Here is a 27,307-nt window from a genome sequence, read left to right as displayed (position 1 = left end):
TTTACTATGAGTTTCATTTAGTTTAGATTTTAGAGTTAGATTTAATCTTAGTTTAAAGATTTTCGATTTTTATTTTTTTTAAGTTAGAGCTTAGTTTTAGAATTAAATTTTAGTTAGGTTTCGATTTTAAATTTATTTCATTTTAGTTTTGGTAAGAGAATTTTAATTTTGAATTTGATTTAGATTTAGATTTAGATTTTCTTAGTTTTATTTTAGTTTTAAAGTTTACTCTTTTTTTTTTTTAATATAAATCAAAAATCATAAAAAAAATAATAAAATAATAAAAGGGCATAAAAGGTTTCTTTTTCAGGTCTTAGATTTAAGTTTTATTTAGAATTTAGATTTTATATTGTTTCATTTTATGTATATAGATTAGGTGATAGTATTAGATTAGATTTTATTTAGATTTTAAGTTTTGTTTCATTTTAAATTAAAAAAAAATTTAAAAATCATAAAAAATAAAAAATCATAAAATGTTTTAGATTTTCATTTTTTGCTTTGATTTTAGGATTTAGTTTTTTGTTTGTTTGTCTGTTTGTTTGTTTGTTTGTTTAATAATTATAAATTTCCTTTAGTTTAGATTTAAATTAGTTTTGCTTAGAATTTTATAAAAAATATAAAAAAATATTAAAAAAATTAAAAAATCATGAAAAAAGACTAATTTAAAATTGGAAATTCCTTTTAAAGTCTTTTTTCTGTTGTCCTATAGTTAAATGTGCTTAAATGTTTATATCTGAAGATTAACTATTTGAATCTGGTTAGCATTTAAATTTTATGGTTGTTTAAAGCATTTAATCTTTAAAAATTTAATTATTGGATCATTATTAAAGCATTGTGCGTTTATTGATTATCTTGCATTGCTTGGGTTTTTTGATGATAAATGATTGTTTTACAAGGTTCATATTTTCTGCAACATCTAATAAATAATCATTTAATCATTAACTCCATAAGGCACTGGTACATTAATTCCTAAAATCAATCAAGTACTGGTATCGCCTTGTTGTGTCTCCCAACCCAACTGGTCCACAGTTGGTCTTCCTTCATCCCATAGGGTCTACCCCCCTTAGCCTCAGGAGACGGCTTAAATGGAGAGATCGGGGATCAGAGTGACAACCCCCGGTTTGAGCGTTGTCGTGACAATTTGTGCGACAACAAGGTTCATGCTGGGCTAGTGGAACAAAAGTTGTAAGTATAAGTACAACTAGCATTCATGTGGTGGATGGAAATTCCAGAAAGAAGCATGATGAGAAAGAAGTAGCTATATGACAAAGGTTCCAGATATGTATCAAGAAGGCCACTTTCCATGGAGAAAGGAATGACATGACAAACTAAGAAGGAAAGTGATTGATGGCTGGTGCCCTACAAAGAAGAAGCTCGACTGAATTTCATGACATCAAGGAAAGAAAGTGATCAAGCAGTTAAAGAACCCACAAGAAGAAGTTGCTGATGGACAAGGAGAGTCCCTAGTTGAGAGGGAGATCTGACAAGTCCCTAATTAATAGGGAGCTTGGGCAAGTTCCTGGTTAGGGGGGGTTTGGGTACAATTCCTTCACAGGAATGGGAATATCTTCCCTAGTTGAGAGGGAGAGATAGACACAACATTCTTGTCTTCACTTGGAAGAAAGAATGGAGGATTTGGTAATCTCCTGGCATCTGATGCTCTTTGAGGATGTGTAGGGCATCCAAGATAAAAGTAGGCAAGAGGACTGATATTCTTTGAGGGCTGGGAAACCAAGATAAGAATAGTCCTAGAAGGTCATACTCAGTGAACACTTGGGTGGGTATGTACCTTGAGGGACAATGACGAAGGTGTCTATAATCATTGGTCTTGCAAACATTGTGCTCTGATCTATTGAGAGATAGAGCTGTTAGTCAAGGCCTTGCTTGTGGAAACAATGTTGGTTACTATGATGCTATAACAAATGGATTGCCAATACTTTTCTCTTATGTGAATTCTTCAGATTGAAAATGTCCAAACACCTTGTCATGATTTATGAATACCTCCTTAGTTAAGAGGGTGTGTTGAAGAAAGTGTAACTAGGTTCAGTCTTAATAAATGTAATTTTGATCTTTGTACTTGTAAGAGAAAAGAATTATTATTTTTGTAATTATCAAAAATGGGTTTCTTGCCCATTTGATAGGTCAAGCACATGTTTAAGTGCTTCTAGGAAAGTCAAAGAGTTAATGTAATTGTTGAAGACCCATGTGGGCATGTTACACTATGTAAACATATGTATAAGAGTCAAAGAAGATCATCCAAAGCAAAGACAAGTCTCCCTCTTCAAGTCAGCTCATGAAATGAATTTTTATGCACAAATGTCAAGTCGGCCTCACCAAGTGATCAAGTTGGCCTAAAAGGAGGGATAGACTCCTATATATAGAGTAGTGCGACCTCACCATTAGTCCATCAATCATCTCTGAAATCAGCGAGCACGGAAGGATGAAAAAGAGGTGTGAAAAGGAGCATTCAAGTGATTCTAGGGCAGCGAAGAAGAGGAAAAAGAAACCGAGTTTGGAGGGACAGTTTTTGGGCCTAGTTCTGCCACATGTGTGAAGAAAGGAGGGCTGTTCTGCAGTCACATCAGATCCACAAGGGAAGCAACATAATAAAGTTCGATTGGGCCAAAGAGAGGCTCCAAATAGGCCTCTATCTCCAGCAAAGTAGATGCCATCTCAAGCGAAGGAAGGGAGAAGCAAAAGGAGGTCAATTACAAGCCTAAATCAGCCACACGTGCGAGAATCCAGATCTGCAGTAGGGTTTAGAGGATCTGCCTCTAAATCAGAAGTATACCTCAAGGAAGAGCCTCATTATCTAGCCTTAGTATCACATTGAAGGAAGACTATCAAGCGAGGAAGAGAAGACAAGAAGGACACCAAAGAAGAGGTCTCTAAGGAGATCTAGGGTTTCTGCAATTGTCGGAAAAAGAGCTGTCAGTTGCCGGAAGTAGTGCGAAGGAAGAAGGAGGCATTGATTGAAGGATAAAAAGAAGAGAGACTGTGTCTTGTGCTTGGAGGATCAACTGGTCAAGGGTTTAGGGTTTGGCATTTGTTAATTGAAGCTTCAATAAGAGAAATTTGCAGAAGGCTTTTCCTCTCTGGGAGAGAAGTTTTGCCCTGGCTGAGAGCCAACATCTTGTGTTCTTATATCTTTTTTTTTGGTAACTGTTTGATGAAGTAAGATAACTCACATTGATAATAATAAGAGAAGATTGTCCTAATAAGAAAAGTAAAAAGTACTTCACAAATTGTTATCATCGTCAGAAGGATCTCACTATACATAGACGCCCTAGATTCTTCAACATTAACAACTCTGGTTATACAAGTTATATCACAATCACATACTTGACCAACAACAAAAGATCAAGTTCACTTCACAGGTACAATTTGCCCTTAATGAAAAACAATTGTAAAATTTCAACTATCTGGTTGACTTACAAATATTGTATGTTTGAATTAGCTGCTAAATATCTGCATTGATGTTAGTCTTCTTTGAAAACAGCCTAGGAAGCAACATTGTGAAAATGAAAAGATTTGTGTCACCAGATAGGTGGCCCTGCTCAAATCTCTTCTGAACAATTATAACAGAGACAAGACTGCAAGATGCTTATTATATGAAAGCATAATAGATAGTATTGAGTTAAAATTAATTAGCTTCGAGTTTGATGATAGGTGGAGGGAGTTAGAACTCCAGTCATAATATACAGCATCATATTCATTTTTCTTTAGCAAAGAGGGTTTTTAGATTTCCCAACTCTATTGGATTCCTCTATATTTTGTTATGACCTTCATATAACTTATATGAATATCAAGGATATGGGCAAGATGTTTCATATTCTGTCATGCATAGATTGGAAACTAATTTATCTTTACAGGTCATCAAACACTTTGATGGATGCAAAGCAGATTTAGTAGTCTGTGATGGAGCTCCTGATGGTAAAAGAAACAGGACTATGAACTTGTTTTTCTTTCTTTAGCAGAACTCATACTATTTTGATGCAATTGTTCATGAGAGGATTTAACATTCGATATGTAATGTAGTATTGGTCTGTTATTTGTGCAGTTACTGGACTTCATGACATGGATGAGTTTGTACAATCACAACTAATTCTAGCGGTGAGAATTCTTCCTTGAGTCAATCCTCTGCAATCATTTGCTTTTGTACACTTTTCACTCTTTTCTTGGTTTATATTTGTACTTGCACAAACACAATTTTTTTCCAGACAGAAGTTAGGCACTAGTTATTTTTTCAAGTTATGCCCTTTCGCAAATTAGGTGGTGAAATTCTGGAGAACCTAGAGTTATACCAGGATCCAGGTCTATTGTAGCTTTTGGCCCAATAGGTTAGATATCAACTGTGGCAGTAGGACAAGTTCAAGGCTAAAATGATGATAAACATTATGACCATGTTTTGGCAATTAATGGGGCAGCAACAATAGTTCCGTAGAAAAAGGTTCCAAATGGATCGACGACAATCACGGGTGCCTAGATATATCCCACTTGTGACTTAACATCTGGTTTTCAAGCTGGATACAAATATTACCATACTTGACCTTGGTTCTTGGCACATGGATTGAATTATGATGAGTTGAATCAATGTTACATTTATCATTATCGGCAATTTATTGTTGGGGGTCCAAAATTTAAATATAGCAATATCGTGGAAAATATCAGAAAATATTGGGAAATTAAAAAAAATACAAAAATAATCATTTTTTAACTTCTAAAGCAACAGCAACATCAAACAAACACATTGCTACATAAATATGAAAATAAAATCAATATATGTATAAGATGTCAAGTGGTACAACAGATATCCATATTGAAATATGATATTTGTCTTGAGTTATAAGATCTCTGACATAATGATACAAAATCATATCAAAACAAAAATAAATGTATTTCATGAAATCAATCATGGCAATGAAAATAATGGAATTCCTCTAGTTTGCTTAATGGAAAATGGTCACAACATCCTCAACAATGTTATAAGAACTGGAACATAAGATTGGTGATACAAAAACTACATAAAATATTCAAATTTTGAAAAGAACATATAATTCATGTGTATTCATATGAATCCAAATTATTATACACAAATACACAAAATTTCTCTGTATATAGCAAGGGTGCATATAACCAAAATTGCACCGAGTGCAATCCATCTTTGAATCAAAATAGATCAATAGAGAGGCTCTAAATGGCCTCTAGACTCCAAAGAAAATCATGCTACAACAAATAGCTACATAACATCAAAATCATTATCTATATTGGGATCCTCCTTATCAAGATCACCTTCTAAGCATTAAAATAAGATAGAAAAATATTAACATCCTAATCAATGATTTTGCTTAAGTGTACATTTTTACCAGGGTCATGATAAAGGAGTTTGACAATAAATGCCACCAACATCGGGGTACATATAGGGCTTGGCTCTCTTGATTAAATGTCAATTCCATACCCTCAAACATCACAAAATCCGGAAGAAACGTTGTAGTTCTACCAATCCTGAAATCCTGAAAAATATTAAGTTTGCTGAATTGTGAATGAGATCTAGAATTCTACTTCTAGATATGAAATCCAATGAGGGTGAAACTACTCTCAAACATCGTGAAACAATTAATGACAATGTTAAAAATTTAAGTAAAAGGATGTGTTACCCACCAAAAGTGGGTGACCCCTAGGAGAAGCTTTGCGAGCAGTCCCTGAGAGCCACTTTGTAGCCGATGTGACTTGCCATTCATATCTCTGCCACATGCATCAGTCATGCATTTCCTCGCCCATTTGTCAAGAGCACATGTTGAAAGGTGGGCTTCTAATAAAAAGGTACTTTATTCATATTGCAATTGTGTGGTTATGCTTGTTTGTATTTGGGCATTTTGACATGGATTATGGGGTGACTTGGAATAAAGAAGGGTTTAAGCCGTAGTCTTGTTCCTCACCTTAAATGGGGGGTTAATTTTCAATCCTAGTCCAGTTGGACCTCCTCGAATGGCCCATGGCTTTAGGAAGGGGGCACTACTTGGGAAGCCATGATCGAGAAAACGTAGCCCCATCTATTCCTATTGCAAACTTACCACTTTCCATCTTACATTATGAGCCCTTATTCCACCTCAGGACAAAAAATTATCTGAGGTTAGAAGGGTGAGTTTCCTCAGAGATCATATTTGATTGTAGAGGTCGGATGACTAAGGAAAATTTGAAGATTTACAAGATTTGTTTGAGATCTAGCCCCCCAGAAAGCCGAATTGCTGCTGTTGTTTGAGAAGCCTTAGACACGACTTCTATCAAAAACATCTTTGCAATAAGAAGCTTGTTTACTTTCCTTAAGGACACTGAACTAAGATAGGCCGAGGATCTAATCTAATCTTAGAAAATCTTGATGTATCTATTATGCGTTTGGATCAAAGTTTCATAAACCATGGAGCAAACCTTGTGATGCCTTGTCTTAATAAATTCATAAATATGCTAAGGTGGAGAAGTGGAGTCTTCATGTTTGAAGAAGTCTTGTGGTGAAGCTGTGACTATAAGAAGAAGTCCAAGGATGTTAAAATTGGCAACTAGGTGTAATATCCCCAATTTTGTGAGCTTGAGAGTTTTGCCCAATTTTGGTAAAATATTAATTAAAAGGGACAAATATTATTTTGGAGAAAGGTGATAAGTATTATTTTATTGGAGATTGGCGGCAAATTATTAATTTATTAAAATGAAGGAAAAAGTCATTTAGTGGAAAATGACCCCCACCAATAAAATAATAATTAAAGGGGAGTCTAGAAGCACGGAGAGAAATTATAAGAGGAGGGACTCATTTGTTAATCATCTTTTGACTATTACACTTCACATGACATCTTCTCTTGGAGTTGTTTAACACAAGAAGAGAAGTGTTGTTTAGCACAAGAGTTCCAAGTGGAATTCCACCCTCATTTTGGAGAACTTCGAGTGTCTTCCTAGTGAGGAAATTGTGAGAATTTGGAGACCCAAATCCTCGACTGCAACAAACTGATATTACTTCTCCTACTTGTTAATTCATGCAAGTTATTTACTGTGTTACACTGTGAATATTGAAGTAAATACGACTGCAGCGTTCACTAATTAAATTATTTGTGGAAACAAGAATTGAGCAAGAAGAAATAACCACACACAATTGACATCGTTGTTTTTGGACAAATGTCCCTGGAAAAACCCAATGCAGGAAAACCGATGCAACAACTGAGGGTTTGTATTATTATGCAGTGGTTTCTGAATACAATCTTTGGATGCCTTATTGGCTATCCGATACAGAGAATCTGACTCGGAGAGAATTAGTGAGAAATACCTCACACTATCACTGGAAATATGACCCTGATATAGCCAATGAATAGCTAGCCCCAAGCTGCCTCTGCGCAATCACTGTGCTGCTTTGTGTCACACCTTCTGGGTACTGCGTCACTCCTTCTAGATGATCAATCTGCTGGCTGGATGCTCTATCCTCTGGCCCCCCGATCTCACACCCAGGATCCTAACACTGAATCTGATCTGCTCCTCAGCAAAATCATGGATCTCTTCAAGGGCTCTGCGCTGCCTCAACGTGGCTTTACGCTGCCTCAACGTGGCTCTACGCTGCCCCTTTTGGATCTCTCTCAGATTCCTCTGCAATGTATCCTTGGATCAGGAAAATCTCCAACCGGAAAACTATCCCTGCCCCTCACTGCAAGAAATCTCCTCGATGACTTCTCCTGCAACTGCTGCACTGCTCTCTTGAGAAATTGATCTCCTGATCTCCAAATGCCCATCAAAGTCCTTCTTATAATCTTCTCGTTGAGTAATAAATGACCCAAATTAAATTCTAATCAATGGCTCAGATCATATTGACTCGATCTCTGTCTTCTTCTAGAAGATTCACACCCAGTTTTATTAATACCCTTCAATTATTTTAATTTCCTAAGTTTATACTTAGGCATCCATTAAAAATAATTAATTATTTTAATAAAACTGTCTCCGGGCAGAATTTCCCAAAACGATTTTTGGGTATTCTGGAATACCTGTGTCCTAGCCTCCCTGCAAATTTTGAGGCTTAGAGTGCATCCGATGCTACTAGAAATAAACACTCCCTCTTAGCGAGGAATGTGCTTTAGTAATGCAACCTGCTGAAGCATCACCTTGACTCTGTAACATCTCCCTCTGCGCTGCTGATGTCTGACATCACTGCCCACCAACTAATGCGCAAATGCTGCATCTGTGTTGCTGCTGACTCTGCATGCTGTTGCCAACTGCATCTGCAATGGAACTCTGCTCCAATTGCTACTGCTGCCTTCTGCAACAAATGCAATGGAAAAACATCCAAAATACTGAATCAACTGTGTTCAGTATGATGCATCCATCGTCCGAGTTCTGATTGTTGCTAGCCTCTACGCTGTCACTGATGTCTCTATGCTGCTGTTGACTTTGCTCTATGCCAATTGCATTGCTGCCAACACTAGCCACTGCATCTGTCACTTTGGCATTTTACTGCACAACCTGACACTGGTCCATTCTGCTACTGTTGACTGTGGGCTCCCGTTGCAAGGTCTTGATCCAAGAGGTGGATTCCTCAAGGATCCTGTCCATCTGTAGTTCTTTCGAACTACAATACTAGATCACCCCACCTCTCCCATGGAGGTATCTGGGAAATCATGGCAAACTCCTCCTCCTTGATCTTTGAGGTTGCAGCCTGCGGATCATATTTCTTGTCCTTGTCCTTTTTCATGAGAGGACACTACGTAGCGTAGTGACCAAATTCACCACACCGGAAATATTTGATCTGAGAAGCGTCCTTCTTCTTCCTCCGCTGCTCTTGATGCCCTTTTGATGCAAGGGGTGCATTCTCCTCCTCCTCCTTGGGTTTCGTCCCATTGCTGCTGCTGCCATCAAGTTTGCACTTGACTCTCGCCTCATCGCTTCCTGTTGAAGAGCGGCCCACATCCCTTCCCAATCCGACAATTTCTCTTTGCCCAGGATACTCTGGACAAATGCTTGCCATTCTTCTGAGACTAAATTTAGGGCCAACCTCAACATCTCTATAGGCTGAGGCGCTGATCCTACAACTGCCAATTGATCTCGGACTTCCTGAAGCTTCGAGAGGAACGGATCAATGCTATCCCCCTTTTGCATCCTCGTGGATCTCATTTTCTCCTCCAAGTACATCTTCCGCTGTTCAGAAGATCCTTGATACAACGTAGCCAAGGCATCCCACATCTCTTTAGCTATCTGTTTGCCAACAATGTGACATACAACATGATCCCTCACTTCGTCGAGGATCAACTGCTTGGGCTTCACTATCTCAAGCTTGTACTTCTTGAGCAGATCTGGATCGGCAAGTTCAGCTACCACACTATCGACATAGGCTTTGAGATCATGCTCATCTAAAAGGCAAGATATCTTAGCCTTCCAGATCACATAGTTGGATGCTCTATCCAATCGATCTTGATCTCTCAGCCCATTAGCTACCATCTCTGCTAACAAAAAGTCGAATTGCTCCCTCTCTCCTTTGCACAACTGCTAGGTTGGCCTACGCATTCCCTGCTAGAGTTAGTAGATTTGCTCCTTGCTACTGCTGCTTAACAACTGAGAAATAGAATTCCTTGGCTTAGAATTCGCTGAGGAAGAAATTCCCTCAAAAAGTGATTTCTTCCTTCTTCTGTTGCTTTTCTGACCCATCAAACACTGCAGAAAACTGTGTCCCACCTGAAGACTGCCCTGCACTAAATCTGTTGCTGCGCTGCTCCCTTTGCCACTGACAAATCACGAACTGGAAATGTTACCTCTCTGTCAACTCACTAAGAGAGATTTCCCTCGAGAATCTTTCCCTCCTGGCCTGGACCGCGCAATCCCTCTGGGGATTCGATCTGCTGCCTACGCAACACTTCGTTCTCCCTCCTCCTCTTCAACACTGGGCTCTTCCGATCTGCTCTCTTGCTTCACCTGCCCTCTGATACCATGTGAGAATTTGGAGACCGAAATCCTTTACTACAACAAACTGATATTACTTCTCCTACTTGTTAATTCATGCAAGTTATTTACCGTGTTACACTGTAAATATCGAAGTAAATACGACTGCAGCCTTCACTAATTAAATTATATGTGGAAACAAGAACTGAGCAAGAAGAAATAACCACACACAATTGACACTGTTTTTTTTTGACAAATGTCCCCGGAAAAACTCAATGCGAGAAAACTGGTGCAACAACTGAGGGTTTGTATTATTATGCAGTGGTTTTTGAATACAATCTTTGGATGCCTTACTGGCTATCCGATACAAAGAATCTAACTAGTAGAGAATTAGTGAGAAATACCTCACACTATCACTAGAAATTCGACCTTGATCCAACCACTTAATAACTAGCCCCAAGCTGCCTCTACGCAGTCAATGCGCTGCTCTACGTCACACTTTCTGGGGACTGCGTCACTCCTTTTGGATGATCGATTTGTTGGCTCAATGCTCTATCCTTTGGCCCTTCGGTCTCACACCCCGGATCCTGACACTAGATCTGATATGCTCCTTAGCAAAATCACGAATCTCCTCAAGGGCTCTGTGCTGCCTCAGTGTGGTTTTACGTTGCCTAGCGCGGCTCTACGCTGCCCCTTTTGGATCTCTCTTTGCCTCCTCTGCAATGTATCCCCGGATGAGGAAACTCTCCAACTGGAAAACTATCCCCGTCCTTCACTGCAAGAAATCTCCTCGATGACTTCTCCAGCAACTGCTGCGCTGCTCTCTTGAGAAATTGATCTCTTGATCTCACTTGATGTGTCTTCTAAATGCCCATCGAAGTCCTTATAATCTTCTCGTTGAGTAATTAATGACCCAGATTAAATTCTAATCAATGGCTCAGATCATATTGACTCGATCTCCGTCTTCTTCTAGAAGATTCACACCCAGTTTTATTAATACCCTTTAATTATTTTAATTCCTATGTTTATACTTAGGAATCCATTAGAAATAATTAATTATTTTAATAAAACTGTCTCCGGGTGGAATTTCCCAAAACAATTTTTGGGTATTCTGTAATACCTGTGCCTTAGCCTCCCTGCAAATTTTGAGGCTTAGAGCACATCCGATGCTACCAAAAATCAACAGAAATTTGGGGAGTCCAATTCAGGATTTCCACAAAGCTTTATTGCAAGTGTTCACCCAGTTTTGCACACTTCCTAGGCGTAAAGGCAGTTTGTGGAGCTCAAATTTCTTTAGCTAGAATGGATCTGGTGATTTGCAGAGAGATTTCCTACCTTGCGACCGAAATTTTGGTAGTAGGGCAAAAGTCTTGGCCATTTGGTGTGTTGAATTTCTCCACTCTGGTAATGCGCAAAGCTCACTAGGGAAAGCTTGTGTAGGGGAAGAGGGAAACTAATTTCCAGAGGAGATTCGCTGGAGGAGAAGGTAGATTCTGGAGGGGATTTTGTGTGGAATTTTAGTGGCATTACAATAGAGGATTTGGGAGTTTCTAGAGCATTATTTCAGTGCGTGTAGCCAACCATGGGGCCACTCACACTATTTGGTGGGCTCTCTCGTCATTTGGAATCATCCCAAACCTTTTCTGGGTTTTTGTGGGTATTTGGAGAGGAGTCTATGGCTGCATTTTCAACGTGATTTAGACAATATTTTGACCATAAATTCACTTTCTTTCAGTAGTGCGTTTTACTAGTTAGCTGACAATTTGCACCCCTTTGTGGGTTTCTTGGAGAGTTGGTTTGGGGCCAATCCCTTTTTGGGTTTTGTTGGCCTTGTTGAGAAAGCGCACCAACTAATTTATCAGAGTTTTCTGAGCACCTCTGAGGGAAGATTTTCCATTTCCTATCTGGAGTGGCAGTAGAAATTTATTGAGTCAATGCAGAAATTGGTGAGGAGCTTCTACAACACTTGGGCTTCATTATTATCACCTGAGTTTTGCCTTGCTTGGTTTTAACAAGCCCAGGTTCTACTATGACCATCTATTGTACCCGTTCCACTCATATTAATAAAATGGCTTAGAGCTCGGTTCATATTTCTGCTGTTTAATTCATGTGCTTGCATGCTTTTGAGATTGCAATTTGTAGTTAGTTCATAGTCTTTGTTATTTCTTGTATTTTCCTATTAGGAATATTACAGTGGTATCAGAGCATGATCTTGGCCAGCTGTGGGGTAGCCAACAAGATCATGGAAGATTTGGGCATGTATGCACAGTGACCGGTGAAACCATAGACAATCCCACGGCTCAAGGAAGATTCAATATGCAGGAATTTTGGGGTGCAATCCACTGGAATGATGAGAGGTTGGTGCAATTGAGGAAGGTGATGGATCAAATCCATCCTCATCCTTACAGGAGAGACACTAGAGGTGCACGGCAGTGGGGTTGAAACCATCTACACTGTGTGGGGAAAGTCGGCAGAATCAGGGCACCAAATCTCCTCAAAAGGAGTAGACAAGACAGGCACAGTTAGAGGGTGAGACCATGAGGTGATTTCGCTGGAGAAGACCTGGATTTATATATCAGGAGCCTGCGGTGGAGGTTGAGCATGAGGTTGTGGGCACACATGAGTGTGAGGAGCGTGTCAATATGTCGAGTGTGACGCATGAGTCACTCTTGTTGGAGATCCCTTTGGTAGCTTCGGTTGACACCCATAGTGGAGAGAGTAGAGCATACACTGAGAGGGCCATCTGTTGATGAGGTTTCGTCCGTTGTTGAGGGATCCATTGATGAGGTGTCCAGGGCCATGTTCGAGTTTTCAGGTGACAGTAACCCACACAGATTGGTGAGGTGCTCGGAGACATGTCCAACGATGAAGTGCCAATAGGCGCAAAGTTATCTAGAGTCGTGACAGAGTTTCCAGATGGTAGCTACCTATCACTGATTGTTGAGGATGTTATCCATGATGAGCTATCTGTTGAGGGGCAGTTGGTGGCCATTTTGAGCCCATGGTGGAGGAGGATGAGCCGACATCCTTGGAGTCAGCCATTGATGAGGAGCAGTTAGGTGCATCAATAGCTAGTAGAGTTGTGATACTTTCAGACAACAGTCCCCTTCCGGTATACATCGATGGGGCTTGTTGCATTGTTGGACTGCCTCTGCATGTTGGTGAGAGAGAGGTTGCATTACCTAGGCAGATTACATGGATTGGCCAGACTAGTGAGATGGGGCGACATGAGTTGCACAGGGTGCAACATTCACAGGATGGAGGACTTGTTCCGTGTATGGTTATTTGTGCATTTGATCCCTCTCTCGGGGTTGGTTGGAGAGAGATATTGAATTGGTATCCGGTGGAGCTAGCTAGGAGGTTAGATGCATCCATGGCCATAGTTCGGTAGAGGCTGTGGATTACCAGAGGGGCTCGAGGTCCAGGCTGTTGTTGGGATCCAGGTGGATTCTCCATCACATCGTGGAGTCGATAGGTGATGGTAGTAGCTGCGTGGTGGAATCGGTGGTTGGGCGCAGGGTTGCGTGGGAGTGCGCTGCCGCCTCAAACCCGCTCCCGAATCACGCTCTGCTCAAGAGCGGATAACGAGCAACCTCGGGAGCGATTTAGGGAATAGTCGGGAGTGATCGCTCCTTGACTGCTCCCTTTCGCTCCGGGAGTGAAAATTTAAAAGAGGAAGCGGTCAAGGAGTGATCACTTCCTATTTTAAATTTTCGTTCCCGTAAGCGGGTGAAAAGGTCGTGCGACGCATGGGGAGGGTTAGCAGGCAGACGAAGAGGGATAAGCGGTGGACGGGGAGGAAAGGGAGGGAAGGGGAGGGGGGAAAAGGTTAAAAGCCCCTCTCCCCTCCCATTATTTACCATTTGTCTTTGTTGGAGAGAGCAAGAGAGAGGAGATTGGAGTTTGAGTTGAGGAGGGAGATTGAAGGAGCTTGAGAAGCTTGCAAGGGAGATTGGAGCTTGGGATTAAAGGCCAAAGAGGTAGGATCTACAGTCTAATCTAGCATTTTTTCTTTTTATATGTTTGTTGCTAAATAAAAATTTTCTCTTTTCTATTTCCCATTCCTATTCCCCCATTTTTTTGCAGACTCAAAACTTCAAACATCTTGGCTATATTGTTGAAATTTCTAAGTCTGACACATTAGAAATCCCTACTTCATTATCTAGTTTATTATCTCCTACTTGTTCTTTCCATTAACAAGTTATTTATAAATATAAATACCAAAATAAACACAAATGCAACCTTAACACATATACAGATCAACAATTGAAATAATTGAGACAATCACACAAGGGACACCGTTATTTTTGGACAAACGTCCCCAGAAAAACCCAATGCGGGAAAATTGGTGCAGCAGATATGAGGGTTTTATTATTATGCAGTTTTTGAATACAACTAGGGTGCCAAAAATGACTCACCCTTCAGAGAATTTCCTTGGCAGAAGTACCTCCTCGAAGACAGATATTCCGGCTGATTAGCAACCGGATGATTGATCCCACAGCAACTTCGATAGTTCCTTAGCTGGACAACGAAAGCTGATCCAAGCTTCTCTCTAGAACTGTGTCACCCTCTAGGGACTGCGTCACCCTTTTCTGCTCTGCGTTTGCCTCTCAGCTCCCAGTTAGCCCCACGAAAATCCCACAGCGCTGCGTCTTCAGCCCAGTGTCAACTCTGCTAGCCTCTGCATAGCCTCTATTGCCTTCTGCGTTAGCCTCTTGGTCTTCTGCGTCAGCCTCTTAGCGTTCTGCGTCAGCCTCTTGGCCCTCTGCGTCTTCTGCGCTGGCCCACTCAACCTCTGCGTCAGTCCTGGCTGCCTCTGCGTCAGGCTTCCAAGGCTCTGTGCTGTCTCTCCGACACTTTCTCTGCTACTCTGATATGTATTCTCGGCCTTCTACCGAACTGTCCCTCGCTGCAACAGATCACTAACTCGATTTCTCAGCAAACCCTACCCCAAAAAATCGAATTCTTAATCAACTTGCTGTGTCTCCAGCGAACCCTCAAGCCTCTTCTTATACTTTTCCTGTTGACGATTCAACGACTAAGATTAGATTTGGCTTGATCCTTGTCATTTAGAACTTTCTCACCCATTTTATATTAATACACATTAATATTTTAATTTTCCTAAGTTTAGACTTAGGAACCCCATTAAAAATATTAATTATTTTAATATCTCTCCATCTGGGTGGAATTTCCCCAAACGAATTCTGGGTCTTGGAGATCTTATATGCCTTAGCCTCTCCACCAATTTTCATGGCTAGAGCACATCCGATGCTACCACAAATCAACACTCCCTCTTAGCGAGGAATGTGCTCTAGTAATGCTCCGCCACTGAAACATCAAATTGATCCTTCGCACCAGTGCCTGTGCTGATGCTTGGCCTGTTGCCTCACTTCCCTTGCACTGCTGCTTCCTATACTGTTACCCATGACATTGCCACTATCACTGCCACATCTGTACTACAGCTCCCTCTTAACATGCTGCCCATGCTGCCCCTAGCACTGCCACTGCTAACTGCTGCAGTGCAACTCAGTTACTGAGAAGTAGGTAACTGACTTCCCCCAAATACTGACATCTCAGTCCGTTCGGAAGCCTCGTGATGCTGAAGCTGCCTCTGCTGCTATCCTATTCACCCTCTGCTACTACTGCGTTGCTGCGAAGACCTCTGTGCCTCTCACACTGCTGCAACATGTGATGCACTACTATAGACTTTTGCAATCTAGCCTTGCCTTGCTGCTCCATCACACTTTGCTCCACTCGACATCTGTCATCATGCTATTGTCGTTAACAACTCTTGTAGCCAGATGTGATCCAAGAGTTTGGGCACCTCAAGGATCTTGCCCCTAGTATGTAGTCCTCCTGGCTACAACTTGATGTCACCCCACCTCTTCTCTAGAGGTGCATGAGCACTGATGGCACAATCGTCATTAGGCGCAACCTCTTTCTCCACCTTAGCTGGAGCTGCCTTTGAATCGAAAGCCTCTCCCTTGTTTTTCTTCCTGGGACATTGGGATGCATAATGTCCCAGCTCCCCTCAATGGAAACACTTAACCTTGGAGATGTCCTTCTTCTTCCTCTTCCCTTGCTGTCCCACAGATGCTAGAGCCACATCCTCCTCCTTCTCTTTCTTGATTCGTGATGCAGGAGCATTCACCCAAGAGAAAAACCATTGTAATTAAGTAGACATAGGGGGTCATGTAGCTTTAGAGAAGTAGTTTCTGAAGCCTCAAGTTAATGCAATATTTAGGCTTTTAAGTGTGATTTAATTAGATAATGGAGGAAGTTGTAAAAGCTCTCAAATAAATGAGAACTAAGTGATGAATAAATGACAAAAGTCAGAAGTCAAATAGGACTCTTAGAATAGTTCAGGATTCTAGGAGCGAGAGAGAGTTTTTAGACATTAAATGGAGAATAGAAGTGGACATAGAGGATAGAGTACATCTAGTAGTCGGTTCAATAGATTTAGGAGTCGGTTCAGTAGACATAGGAGTCGAACTAGGATAGTTCAACAGAACTCCTGGCATATATGTAAGCCTACGGGCAGAGGCAAAGGAGGAGGCCACAGATATTGAAGATCAGGCCTGTGAGAGACAGAGAGTCTCATTCTGTAATCGCTGTTCATATTTATACATATAGAAGTCTATTCCGGACGGTGTGAATGTGTGAGATTATGTTGAATGATTGTATTATATATAAATGGTGAATTCGTAGGTTCTGTAACTATGGTTGCAGGGAGAGTTCTAGTGAAGAACACGCAGAGAGAGGAGCACGATTCAGAAGAATCGAAATGGATCATCGAGTCCAATTGAAGCATCAGAGTGGAGCTCTGGAGAGAAGGAGTGAAGTTAAGCCCTAGCGAGAATGCATTAAGCAGTAGAAGAGTGTAAGACAAAACCTTTGAAAAAACCTGAACTATAAAGAAGAAATTGAAGAAAACGTCGAAAAACTAAGTAAAGAGAGTCGAGCGGAAAAGTAAAGGATGGACGCTCAGCAGCCGTTGGATCATTAAGATCAATGGCCAGGATTAAGTCTCATCGGTGGAGTCCCTTTTGAAGACATTAGAACGGGCCTTTTGAAATGGAGCGATCACGATCATGCGATTAAGTGTGGACTGTCTGATCAAGATTCAGATCGATGGTCCAGATCTGATCGCTTATCGCATGTTGGAGAGGTCAAAGGGTTGGCTGCAGTGTTATAACGAAGGGTCGATACGCCGATAATGATAAGCGCTGATCGGTGATCGGAGGAATCGGAGGTCGGCAGTCGGAGTATGGAAGAGTTAATACGGAGGATATGAAACCGGCGGAATTTATAGTGGCGGGTCGATAAAATTTGAGGTTCGGTAGTGCGTTATCGCATATCGGATGCGATAGGCATATATGTGTTGATGAACCCGCGATAGTAGCGAATGCCGATTGCGATGAGGTTTAACCTCGGGGATTGTGCAAAATCTGTATAAAAACGGAGAAAGGTATGTTATAGTTATTTTCCTTTGTTAAAAGGTTATAACAAAAAAAGAGCGCCAATAAGGGTTTTTATGTGTTAACCATATACTAACCGAATTTAAAGTGGGAAGGTTGTGTATATGCGGTTAAGGGATGATGTAAAGATTCTGAAGTGTTTTTAAGTCCCGATAAGCGAGAATTAATGGGAGGCTTTAACAAAGGTTTAAAGAAAGGTTTTGAAGAGGTAGAAACTCTTGATAAGAGGTTTAGGCGGGGTGATTGGGTTCCGTATAAAGGAACCAAGATAAAAGGGCCTTAACCATTCATGGGTTGTAGTTTTAACTCCATTGCAGAGTTGAACACTTGGGACAGAAGTGTGGATGCATATTTATGCATACTGTGGTGTTGTGCGGGTTTTTACCCTACATCATTAGTGGTATCAGAGCAAAATTGAAATCAGAGCGAGGAAAGATTTTTACAAAAGGGAGTTTGCACACAGAAGAAGGTCATGTGCATAAGTTAATTGATGAATGATAGAGAATACAACAGAAGACTGTAAGGAGAACTTTGAAGTTCTAGAAGACTGTAACAGTTCCAGCAGAGGCTTGGAGTAAATAGGAACAAAGGATTCCTTGAAGGAAAGAGAAAGCAAGATTGCTTAATGCAAGTTCTAAAGGGAAGAGGACTTGGAGACAAAACAGAGAACAATCCATGGTGGAATGGTGAAACAAGATCATGCTGAGATCTTGAAGGTGAGGTAATGTGTTCTGTTTTAAATTGAGAATGTGTGTTTTATTACTAATGCACAGGTGACAGCAAGAGAAGCTGTGAGAGGAGGACCATATGTGTTCTTGAAGATAGAGTAAGGAGAATACTCTGAAGGAGAAGTGGCAGTGAACTTGAAGAATCCAACAAGAGATTGGACAGAGAGGACAACTGAAGTGTTCTCAAGAGAGAATGAGAGATTGCAGAAGCCTAGAAGGGGCAAAGGCGTTGCTCAAGAGGAGGTTCCAGACAGAGGACCGTGCTTACCAAAAGACTGAGTGAGGAGAGCTTAGTGAGGTAAGATTGTAGCCAGGAGGACTCGCTGTAGCAGAGGCTTGTTGCATAAGAGCTCATGAAGAAAGAGTAGAAGAAAATGACTACTGATAGTCATAACAGAGGTTCAGAGAGAAGCCACAACAGAAGAAAGATGAAGAAAGAGGATGCTAAGGCAAATGGCAAGAGGATGATTCAAGAGGAAATTGACAAGGAGATTGCAGAGTTAAAAGAACAACTCAATGCATTAAGGAGAATGCTTGAGGAAAGTCAGAGACTAGGATGGGTCTTGAGGAAGAAGCCAGTGGAATGACATGAGATGCAGAGAAGGCTACAACGAATGCAAGTGGAGTGGTTGAGGGGAAAACTCAAGGAAGTTGAGTTAGAAATGGAAGAGTACATTTGTGAACCAGAACAAGGAGAAATTCTGGGAGAAAGTGAAGATGAAGACTTGAAGACTGAAAGTTCAAGTGAGGCCAAAGGATCACATGGTTTTAAATATGACAATTTGTGTATGTTTGCAGGTGAAACATCTAAAGAAGGAAAATTTGCTGATATTGTCATAAAAGAGGAAGAAGACCAGTAGAATCTAAATTCTATTCTGGAGGAGGATGAGATAGATAGGTTTCATATGTAGTTGGAGAAAGATATCAAGCAACCAAGTGAAGGGCTTGAAGAAATTGAAGAGGAGACAATCGAAGAATTTCTGAATCATATGAAGGATTTAGAACAACAAGGAGATATGATGGCTGAACCATCCAGTGAGGCCATAAAGTCTTATGTTTTTAAAACTGATAGTTTGTATATGATGATAGGTATTACAGGAGAAAAGCAACCTTGTGAAGATATCTTCAGAAGAGATGAAGATTTAGAAGCAAGAGGTGACAAAGAAAACTTCTCAAAAGAGGAGAAATTTGATTGCATACAGAAGAAAAGGTCTATGGATGAGTCTATAGACGCTGTCATGGAGATGAGGAATCGGGATCTTATTCTGATGAGGAATGAAGAAATGTTGTCTCAGAAAAGTAATCAAATGAGTTTGATTGATGTTATTGATGACAAGCAAATGCAGGAGAATGATAATGCAGATGGTGAGACAAGGATAACTCTGGGAGAAGAGTTATAGAGGGACAACAAGGCAAAATGTACTAAAGAAAAAGAGACTACGTTAGCTGAAAACATAGTAAAGGATCATCAATTCACTATGATGATAGGCACAGTAGAAGTAGCCATGGAAGTTGTTGAGGAAGAAGGACATCTACTGAGGGATGTTAAGGAAGAGGAAACCTATGCAAAGGATTTAACCTTGGGAGAAGGAGCACTAACAAAAGAATGTTTTGCAGAGGATAAACAATCTGTTGAAGCTGTCAGAAGTATGAAGAAGTATCTTTTAGAAGATAAAAACTCTGAAATAGAAGAGGATGAAAATTGTCTCTTAAATGAGAAAAGCAGTGATTTATTGCAGCAGAAAGAACTTAACAATGCATGGATGTGTGAAGATATGACAACACAGGAACAAGTTCTTGTGGAAGAAGGAGATGAAGTTCAGTTTGAAGAGCTGATATGTGAAGCAACAATTGAGACTGTTGAACCTTATGATTCCCAAACTAATAATTTGTGTGTAAATGTAGGAAACATAAGTGATGATGAAATACTGGCAAAGTGTCACAGAGAAATTGCATTGCTGGAATATTTGCTGGAGAATTCAGAGTATGACAATATGATTGCAGAAAAAGGAGTTCACTACAGTGAACAAGAGAAGGAAGACATCATTAGGACAAATGGTGTGGAAGAGAGACTAATGGACAGTCTCATGAATTCTTTTGAGAGTTTAAATCAGCGTACTGATGTGGTGACAAGGGAGAAAGAAATAGAGCAGCAAACTGAATTGTTGCCAAAGGAAGATAAGGCACAACAACCTTGTGTTTTTGATTGTAACAAGTGTTTTGTGAGTGCAGGTTTTGTTGCAATCGTTGGAAGAGAGTTGACACAAGTGAACAGCCAAATGAAGGTGAAAGAAGAGAATTCTATGGAAGAATTTAATCCATGGAATAGAGAAGTTAATTTGCTGGAGAAAGAGCTGAACAGTCATGATTCAATCATGAAAGAGGGTAAGGATGATAGGGAGGCAGTTAAAGTCAGAAGCAACCAGGGCAAAGGTTGAAGCAAGCAAAATAGAAGTCAAAGTAAGCAAAGCAATTGGAACAAGAGCAAATGAAGAAGAAAAAGTAAACCAACAACAATTTAAACAATTAATAGACAACAACAACAACCTGAAGCAAAGAGAAAGAGGAAGAAGTAAGAAACAGAATATGAACCAGTCCAAAGATGTACTGGAGACAGAGATTGAAGAAATGTGGCAGCTGATGATGAAGCAGTTCAAATGGAGGAAAATGGTAGCAGCAGAAAGCACGATCAATCAGAGTTTGAATCTGGTTGACAAGAAGAAGAAGATGGAGCAAAAGACAGCAGAAGTACAGTAGCAACAAGGGAACAAAGCATGTGGACAACTACAGAACAAAGTGTGGGATCCAGGAAGACAAAGACCAGAAGACACATGATCAGGAGATCATGAATATTCTCAACTTTGGAAGTCTGATGCAGGAGCATTTACCCAAGAGAAAAACCATTGTAATTAAGTAGACATAGGGGGTCATGTAGCTTTAGAGAAGTAGTTTCCGAACTCTCAAGTTAATGTAATATTTAGGACTTTAAGTGTGATTTAATTAGATAATGGAGGAAGTTGTAAAAGCTCTCAAATAAATGAGAACTAAGTGATGAATAAATGACAAGAGTCAGAAGTCAAATTGGACTCTTAGAACAATTCATGATTCTAGGAGCGAGAGAGAGTTTTTAGGCATTAAATGGAGAATAGAAGTGGACATAGAGGATAGAGTACATCTAGGAGTCGGTTCAATATATTTAGGAGTCGGTTCAATAGACATAGGAGTCGAACCAGGATAGTTCAACAGAACTCCTGGCATATATGTAAGCCTACGGGCAAAGTCAAAGGAGGAGGCCATAGATATTGAAGATCAGGCCTGTGAGAGACGAAGAGTCTCATTCTGTAATCGCTGTTCATATTTATATATATAGAAGTCTATTCCGGACGGTGTGAATGTGTGAGATTATGTTGAATGATTGAATTATATATAAATGGTCAATTCGTAGGTTCTGTAATTGTGGTTGCAGGCAGAGTTCTAGTGAAGAACACGTAGAGAGAGGAGCACGATTCAGAAGAATCGAAATGGATCATCGAGTCCAATTGAAGCATCAGAGTGGAGCTCTGGAGAGGAGAAGTGAAGTTAAGCCCTAACGAGAATGAATTGAGCAGTAGAAGAGTGTAAGGCAGAACCTTTGAAGAAACCCAAACTACAAAGAAGAAATTGAAGAAAAAGCGAAAAAACTAAGTAAAGAGAGTCGAGCGGAAAAGTAAAGGATGGACGCTCAGCAGCTGTTGGATCATTAAGATCAACGGTAAGGATTAAGTCGCATCAGCGGAGTCCCTTTTGAAGACATCGGAACAGGCCTTTTGAAATGGAGCGATCGCGATCATGCGATTAAGCGTGGACTGTCGGATCTAGATTCAGATCGACGGTCCAGATCTGATCGCTTATCGCATGTCAGAGAGGTCAAAGGGTTGGCTACAGTGTTATAACGAAGGGCCGATACGTCGATAGCGATAAGCGCTGATCGGTGATCAGAGGAATTGGAGGTCGGCAATCAGAGCATGGAAGAGTTAATACGGAGGATACGAAACCGACGGAATTTATAGTTGCGGGTCGATAAAATTTGAGGTTCGGTAGTGCGTTATCGCATATCAGATGCGATAGGCATATATGTGTTAATGAACCCACGATAGTAGCGAATGCTGATTGCGATGAGGTTTAACCTCGGGACTTTGCAGAATCCGTATAAAACCGGAGAAAGGTATGTTATAGTTATTTTCCTTTGTTAAAAGGTTATAACGGAAAAAGAGCGCCGATAAGGGCTTTTATGTGTTAACCATATACTAACCGAATTTAAATTGGGAAGGTTGTGTATATGCGGTTAAGGGGTGATGTAAGGGTTCTGAAGGGTTTTTATGTCTCGATAAGCGAGAATTAATGGGAGGCTTTAACAAAGATTTAAAGTTTAAACAAAGGTTTTGAAGAGGTAGAAACTCCCAATAAGAGGTTTAGGCAGGGTAATTGGGTTCCGATATAAAGGAACCAAGATAAAAGGGCCTTAACCATTCATGGGTTGTAGTTTTAACTCCATTGCAGAGTTGAACACCTGGGATAGAAGTGTGGATGCATATTAATGCATACTGTGGGTATGTGCGGGTTTTTACCCTGCATCAATTTGACCTCCCTTGCGACTACTCCCTGCCTTGGTCATCCTCCCGAACTCTTACTGGCGAAGAGCTGCCCACATCTCCTCCCAACCGGGAAGAGTAGCCCTGCCCAAAGTACTTTGAACGAATGTCTCCCATTCCTCGGAGACTGCATTCAGGGCAATCCTGACCATAAATTCTAGATTCGGTGCAGACCCCACGGAAGTAAGCTGGTTGCGAATCTCATGCAGCCTGAGAAGGAATGGATCTATATGCTCTCCCTTCTGCATCTGATATGACTGCAACTGATTCTTCAATAGCATCTTCCGTTGCATGGAAGAGCCCTGGTATAAGGTGGTTAGGGTGTCCCACATCTCCTTTGCTGTGTTCTTCTCAGCAATATGTGGTATGACATGATCATTGATCTCGTCTAGGATCACGCACTTCGCCCTTGCCATTGCATCTCATACTTCTCGTTCTCAGTTGGGTCAACTGGGATAGCCACGGTTTTCAAGGCAAAGTCCTTGATGCGATGTCGATCCAAGACTGCCAAGATCCTGGCCTTCCAGATGACAAAGTTGGAAGCCCCGTCCAACCTGTCCTGATCCCTTAGTTCGTTCACTGCCATTTCAGCTCCTCTTCTGGACTCCCTCTGAGTCTCGACTCCCCTCCTGGAAATCTCCCTCTAAGTCCTGATTTCCCTTCTAGAAATCCTCTGGCCAATTGTCGAATTGCTCCTCTCCAATCCTCCTTGCAACTGCAACTCGGATCTGGATTCCTTGGCTAGAAATCCGTCGAGGTAGTGACTCCCTCTACCTTGGTCCCGCCTCCTTAGACACTGTTTTGCTTCGATAGAAACAACGTCCCACCAGCTCCTCAAATCACAATCTGCCCACAGCTCCCCAAGCCTCGACAACCGAAGAAATTGAGCCTTTCAGGCTCTGCGCAATCCCGGCAAAGGCTGAATCTGCACCACCTGGCCACAGTGTCGATCCTTCTTGGGTGAGAAAGACGACCGGTCATTGCGTAGGTCTGATCTGCCCCTCTGCCTCTGCGCTGACCCTCCTCCTCGCTCAAAATGATGATGTAGACTCTGCGTCCCTTCCTCTCTTGGTGCTTCTGCTCTGGAACAACGCTGTTTCTCGGGACAACTGCTACTGCTGCAAATTTGAGATTTCTTTTGGCGCCTTCAGTCCTCTGGTGATCTGTAATCCTTTGATACCATGTTGAAATTTCTAAGTCTGACACATTAGAAATCCCTACTGCATTATCTGGTTTATTATCTCCTACTTGATCTTTCCATTAACAAGTTATTTATAAATATAAATACCGAAATAAACACAAATGCATCCTTAACACATATACAGATCAACAATTGGAATAACTGAGACAATCACGCAAGGGACACCGTTATTTTTGGACAAATGTCCCCGCAAAACCTAATGTGGGAAAACCGATGCAGTAGATATAAGGGTTTTATTATTACGCAGTTTCCGAATACAACTAGGGTGCCAGAAATGGCTCACCCTTCCGAGAATTTCCTTGGCAGAAGTACCTTTCATTGGAGACAAATATTTCAGAGTAGTCAGGTGCATCAACAGCCAGTAGAGTTGTCATACTTTCAGACAACAGTCTCTGTCCGACATACGTCGATGGGGCTTGTTGCGTTGTTGGACTGCCTCTGCATGTTGGTGAGAGAGAGGTCGCATTACCTAGGCAGATTACATGGATTGGCCAGACTAGCGAGATGAGGCGATACGAGTTGCACAGGGTGCAACATTCACAAGATGGAGGACTTGTTCCGTGTATGGTTGTTTGTGCATTCGATCCCTCTCTCGGTGTTGGATGGCGAGAGATATTGAATTGGTATCCGGTGGAGCTAGCTAGGAGGTTAGATGCATCCATGGCCATAGTTCGGTAGACGCTGTGGATTACCGGAGGGGCTCGAGGGCCAGACTGTTGTTGGGATCCAGGTGGATTCTCCATCAGATCGTGGAGTCGGTAGGTGATGGTAGTAGCTGCGTGGTGGACTCGGTGGTTGGGTGCAGGGTTGCGTGGGAGTGCGCCCCCCCTCGAACCCGCTCTCGAATCGCGCTCCACTCAAGGGCGGATAGGGAGCAACCTCGGGAGCGATTTAGGGGACAGTCGGGAGTGATCGCTCCTTGATTGCTCCCTTTCATTCCGGGAGCGAAAATTTAAAAGAGGAAGTGGTGAAGGAGTGATCGCTTCCTATTTTAAATTTTTGTTCCCATTAGCGGGCGAAAAGGTCGTGCGGCGCATGGGGAGGGTTAACCGGCAGACAAAGAGGGATGAGCGGTGGACAGGGAGGAAAGGGAGGGAAGGGGTGGGGGGAAAAGGTTAAAAGCTCCTCTCCCCTCCCATTATTTACCATTTGTCTTTGTTGGAGAGAGCAAGAGAGAGTTTGGAGCTTGGAGTGAGCAAGAGAGAGGAGCTTGGAGCTTGAGTTGAGGAGGGAGATTGAAGGAACTTGAGAAGCTTGCAAGGGAGATTGGAGCTTGGGATTGAAGGCCAAAGAGGTAGGGTCTACACTCTAATCTAGCATTTTTGCTTTTTTTATGTTCGTTGCTAAATAAAAATGTTCTCCTTTCTATTTCCCATTCCTATTCCCCCATTTATTTGCAGACTCAAAACTTCAAACATCATGGGTACATTGTTGAAATTTCTAAGTTTGACACATTAGAAATCCCTACTGCATTATCTGGTTTATTATCTCCTACTTGTTCTTTCCATTAACAAGTTATTTATAAATATAAATACCGAAATAAACACAAATACAACCTTAACACATATACAGATCAACAACTGAAATAACTGGGACAATCACACAAGGGTCACTGTTATTTTTGGACAAACGTCCCCAGAAAAACCCAATGCGGGGAAATCAGTGCAGCAGATATGAGGGTTTTATTATTATGCAGTTTCTGAATACAACTAGGGTGCCAGAAATGGCTCACCCTTCAGAGAATTTCCTTGGCAGAAGTACCTCTCCTCGAAGACAGATATTCTGGCTGATTAGCAACCGGATGATTGATCCCACAGCAACTTCGACAGTTCCTTAGCTGGACAATGAAAGCTGATCCAAGCTTCTCTCTAGAACTGTGTCACCCTCCAGGGACTGCGTCACCCTTTCCTGCTCTGCGTTTGCCTCTTCGCTCCCAATCTGCCCCACGAAAATCCCTCAGCACTGCCTCTTCAGCCCAGCGTCAACTCTGCTAGCCTCTGCACAGCCTCTACTGCCTTTGCGTCTGCCTCTTGGCCTTCTGCGTCAGCCTCTTGGCCTTCTGAGTCAGCCTCTTGGCCCTCTGCGTCCTCTGCGCTGGCCCACTCGACCTCTGCGTTAGGCTTCCAAGTCTTTGTGTTGTCTCTCCGACACTTTCTCTGCCTCTCTGATATGTATTCTCGGCGTTCTGCCGAACTGCCCCTCGCTACAGCAGATCACTAACTCGATTTCTCAGCAAACCTTGCCCAAGTAATCGAATTCTTAATCAACTTGGTGTGTCTCCAACTGACCCTCAATCCTCCTCTTATACTTTTCCTGTTGACGATTCAACGACTAAGATCAGATTTGGCTTGATCCTCGTCATTTAGAACTTTCTCACCCATTTTATATTAATACACATTAATATTTTAATTTTCCTAAGTTTAGATTTAGGAACCCCATTAAAAATATTAATTATTTTAATATCTCTCCATCCGGGTGGAATTTCCCCAAACGAATTCTGGGTCTTGGAGATCTTATATGCCTTAGCCTCTCCACCAATTTTCATGGCTAGAGCACATCCGATGCTACCACAAATCAACACTCCCTCTTAGCGAGGAATGTGTTCTAGTAATGCTCCATCAATGAAACATCAAATTGATCCTTCGCACCAACACCTGTGCTGATGCTTGGCCTGTTGCCTCACATCCCCTGCACTGCTGTTTTCTGTATTGTTACCCATGACACTGCCACTATCACTGGCACATCTACTGCATCTCCCTCTCAACATGTTGCCCATGCTGCCCTTAGCACTGCCATTGCTAACTGCTGCAGTGCAACTCAGTTATCGAGAAGTAGGTAACTGACTTCCCCCAAATACGAACATCTTAGTCCATTTGGAAGCCTCATGATGCTGAAGCTGCCTCTACTACTATCCTATTCACCCTCTGCTGCCACTGCGCTGCTGCAAAGACCTCTGTGCCTCTCACACTGTTGCAACATGTGTTGCGCTACTACAAACTTCTGTAATCTAGCCTTGCCTTGCTGCTCCATCACACTTTGCTCCATCCGACATTTGTCATCATGCTACTGTCATTAATGGCTCCCGTAGCTGGATGTGATCCAAGAGTTTGGGCACCTCAAGGATCCTGCCCCTAGTATGTAGTCCTCTTGACTACAACTCGATATCACCCCACCTCTTCTCTAGAGGTGCATGAGCACTCATGGCATAGTCGTCATCAGCCTCAACCTCTTGCTCCACCTTAGCTGGAGCTGCCTTTGAATCAAAAGCCTCTCCCTTGTTTTTCTTCTTGGGACACTGGGATGCATAATGTCCCAGCTCCCCTCAATGGAAGCACTTAACCTTGGAGACGTCCTTCTTCTTCCTCT

General features: G+C 41.7%; 1 protein-coding gene across 2 annotated transcripts in view; it reads left to right on the top strand.

Annotated features, from left to right (window-relative positions):
- LOC149186349 (S-adenosyl-L-methionine-dependent methyltransferases superfamily protein) overlaps positions 1–27,307 on the top strand; it is a 242,152-nt gene that overhangs the window by 85,261 nt on the left and 129,584 nt on the right. For both annotated transcript variants that reach the window (XM_089410976.1, XM_089410975.1), the window contains exons 6-7: positions 3,873–3,933; positions 4,061–4,113. In XM_089410976.1, coding sequence (XP_089267102.1) covers positions 3,873–3,933; positions 4,061–4,113 — 114 coding nt within the window. The remainder of the gene's footprint in view (positions 1–3,872; positions 3,934–4,060; positions 4,114–27,307) is intronic.

Source organism: Pinus tabuliformis, chromosome 3_1, assembly GCF_031772625.1.
Source record: "Pinus tabuliformis cultivar Carrire ecotype Pingquan chromosome 3_1, CPIR1, whole genome shotgun sequence".
NCBI lineage: Eukaryota > Viridiplantae > Streptophyta > Pinopsida > Pinales > Pinaceae > Pinus > Pinus tabuliformis.
This window is presented reverse-complemented; position numbering and strand designations above follow the sequence as displayed.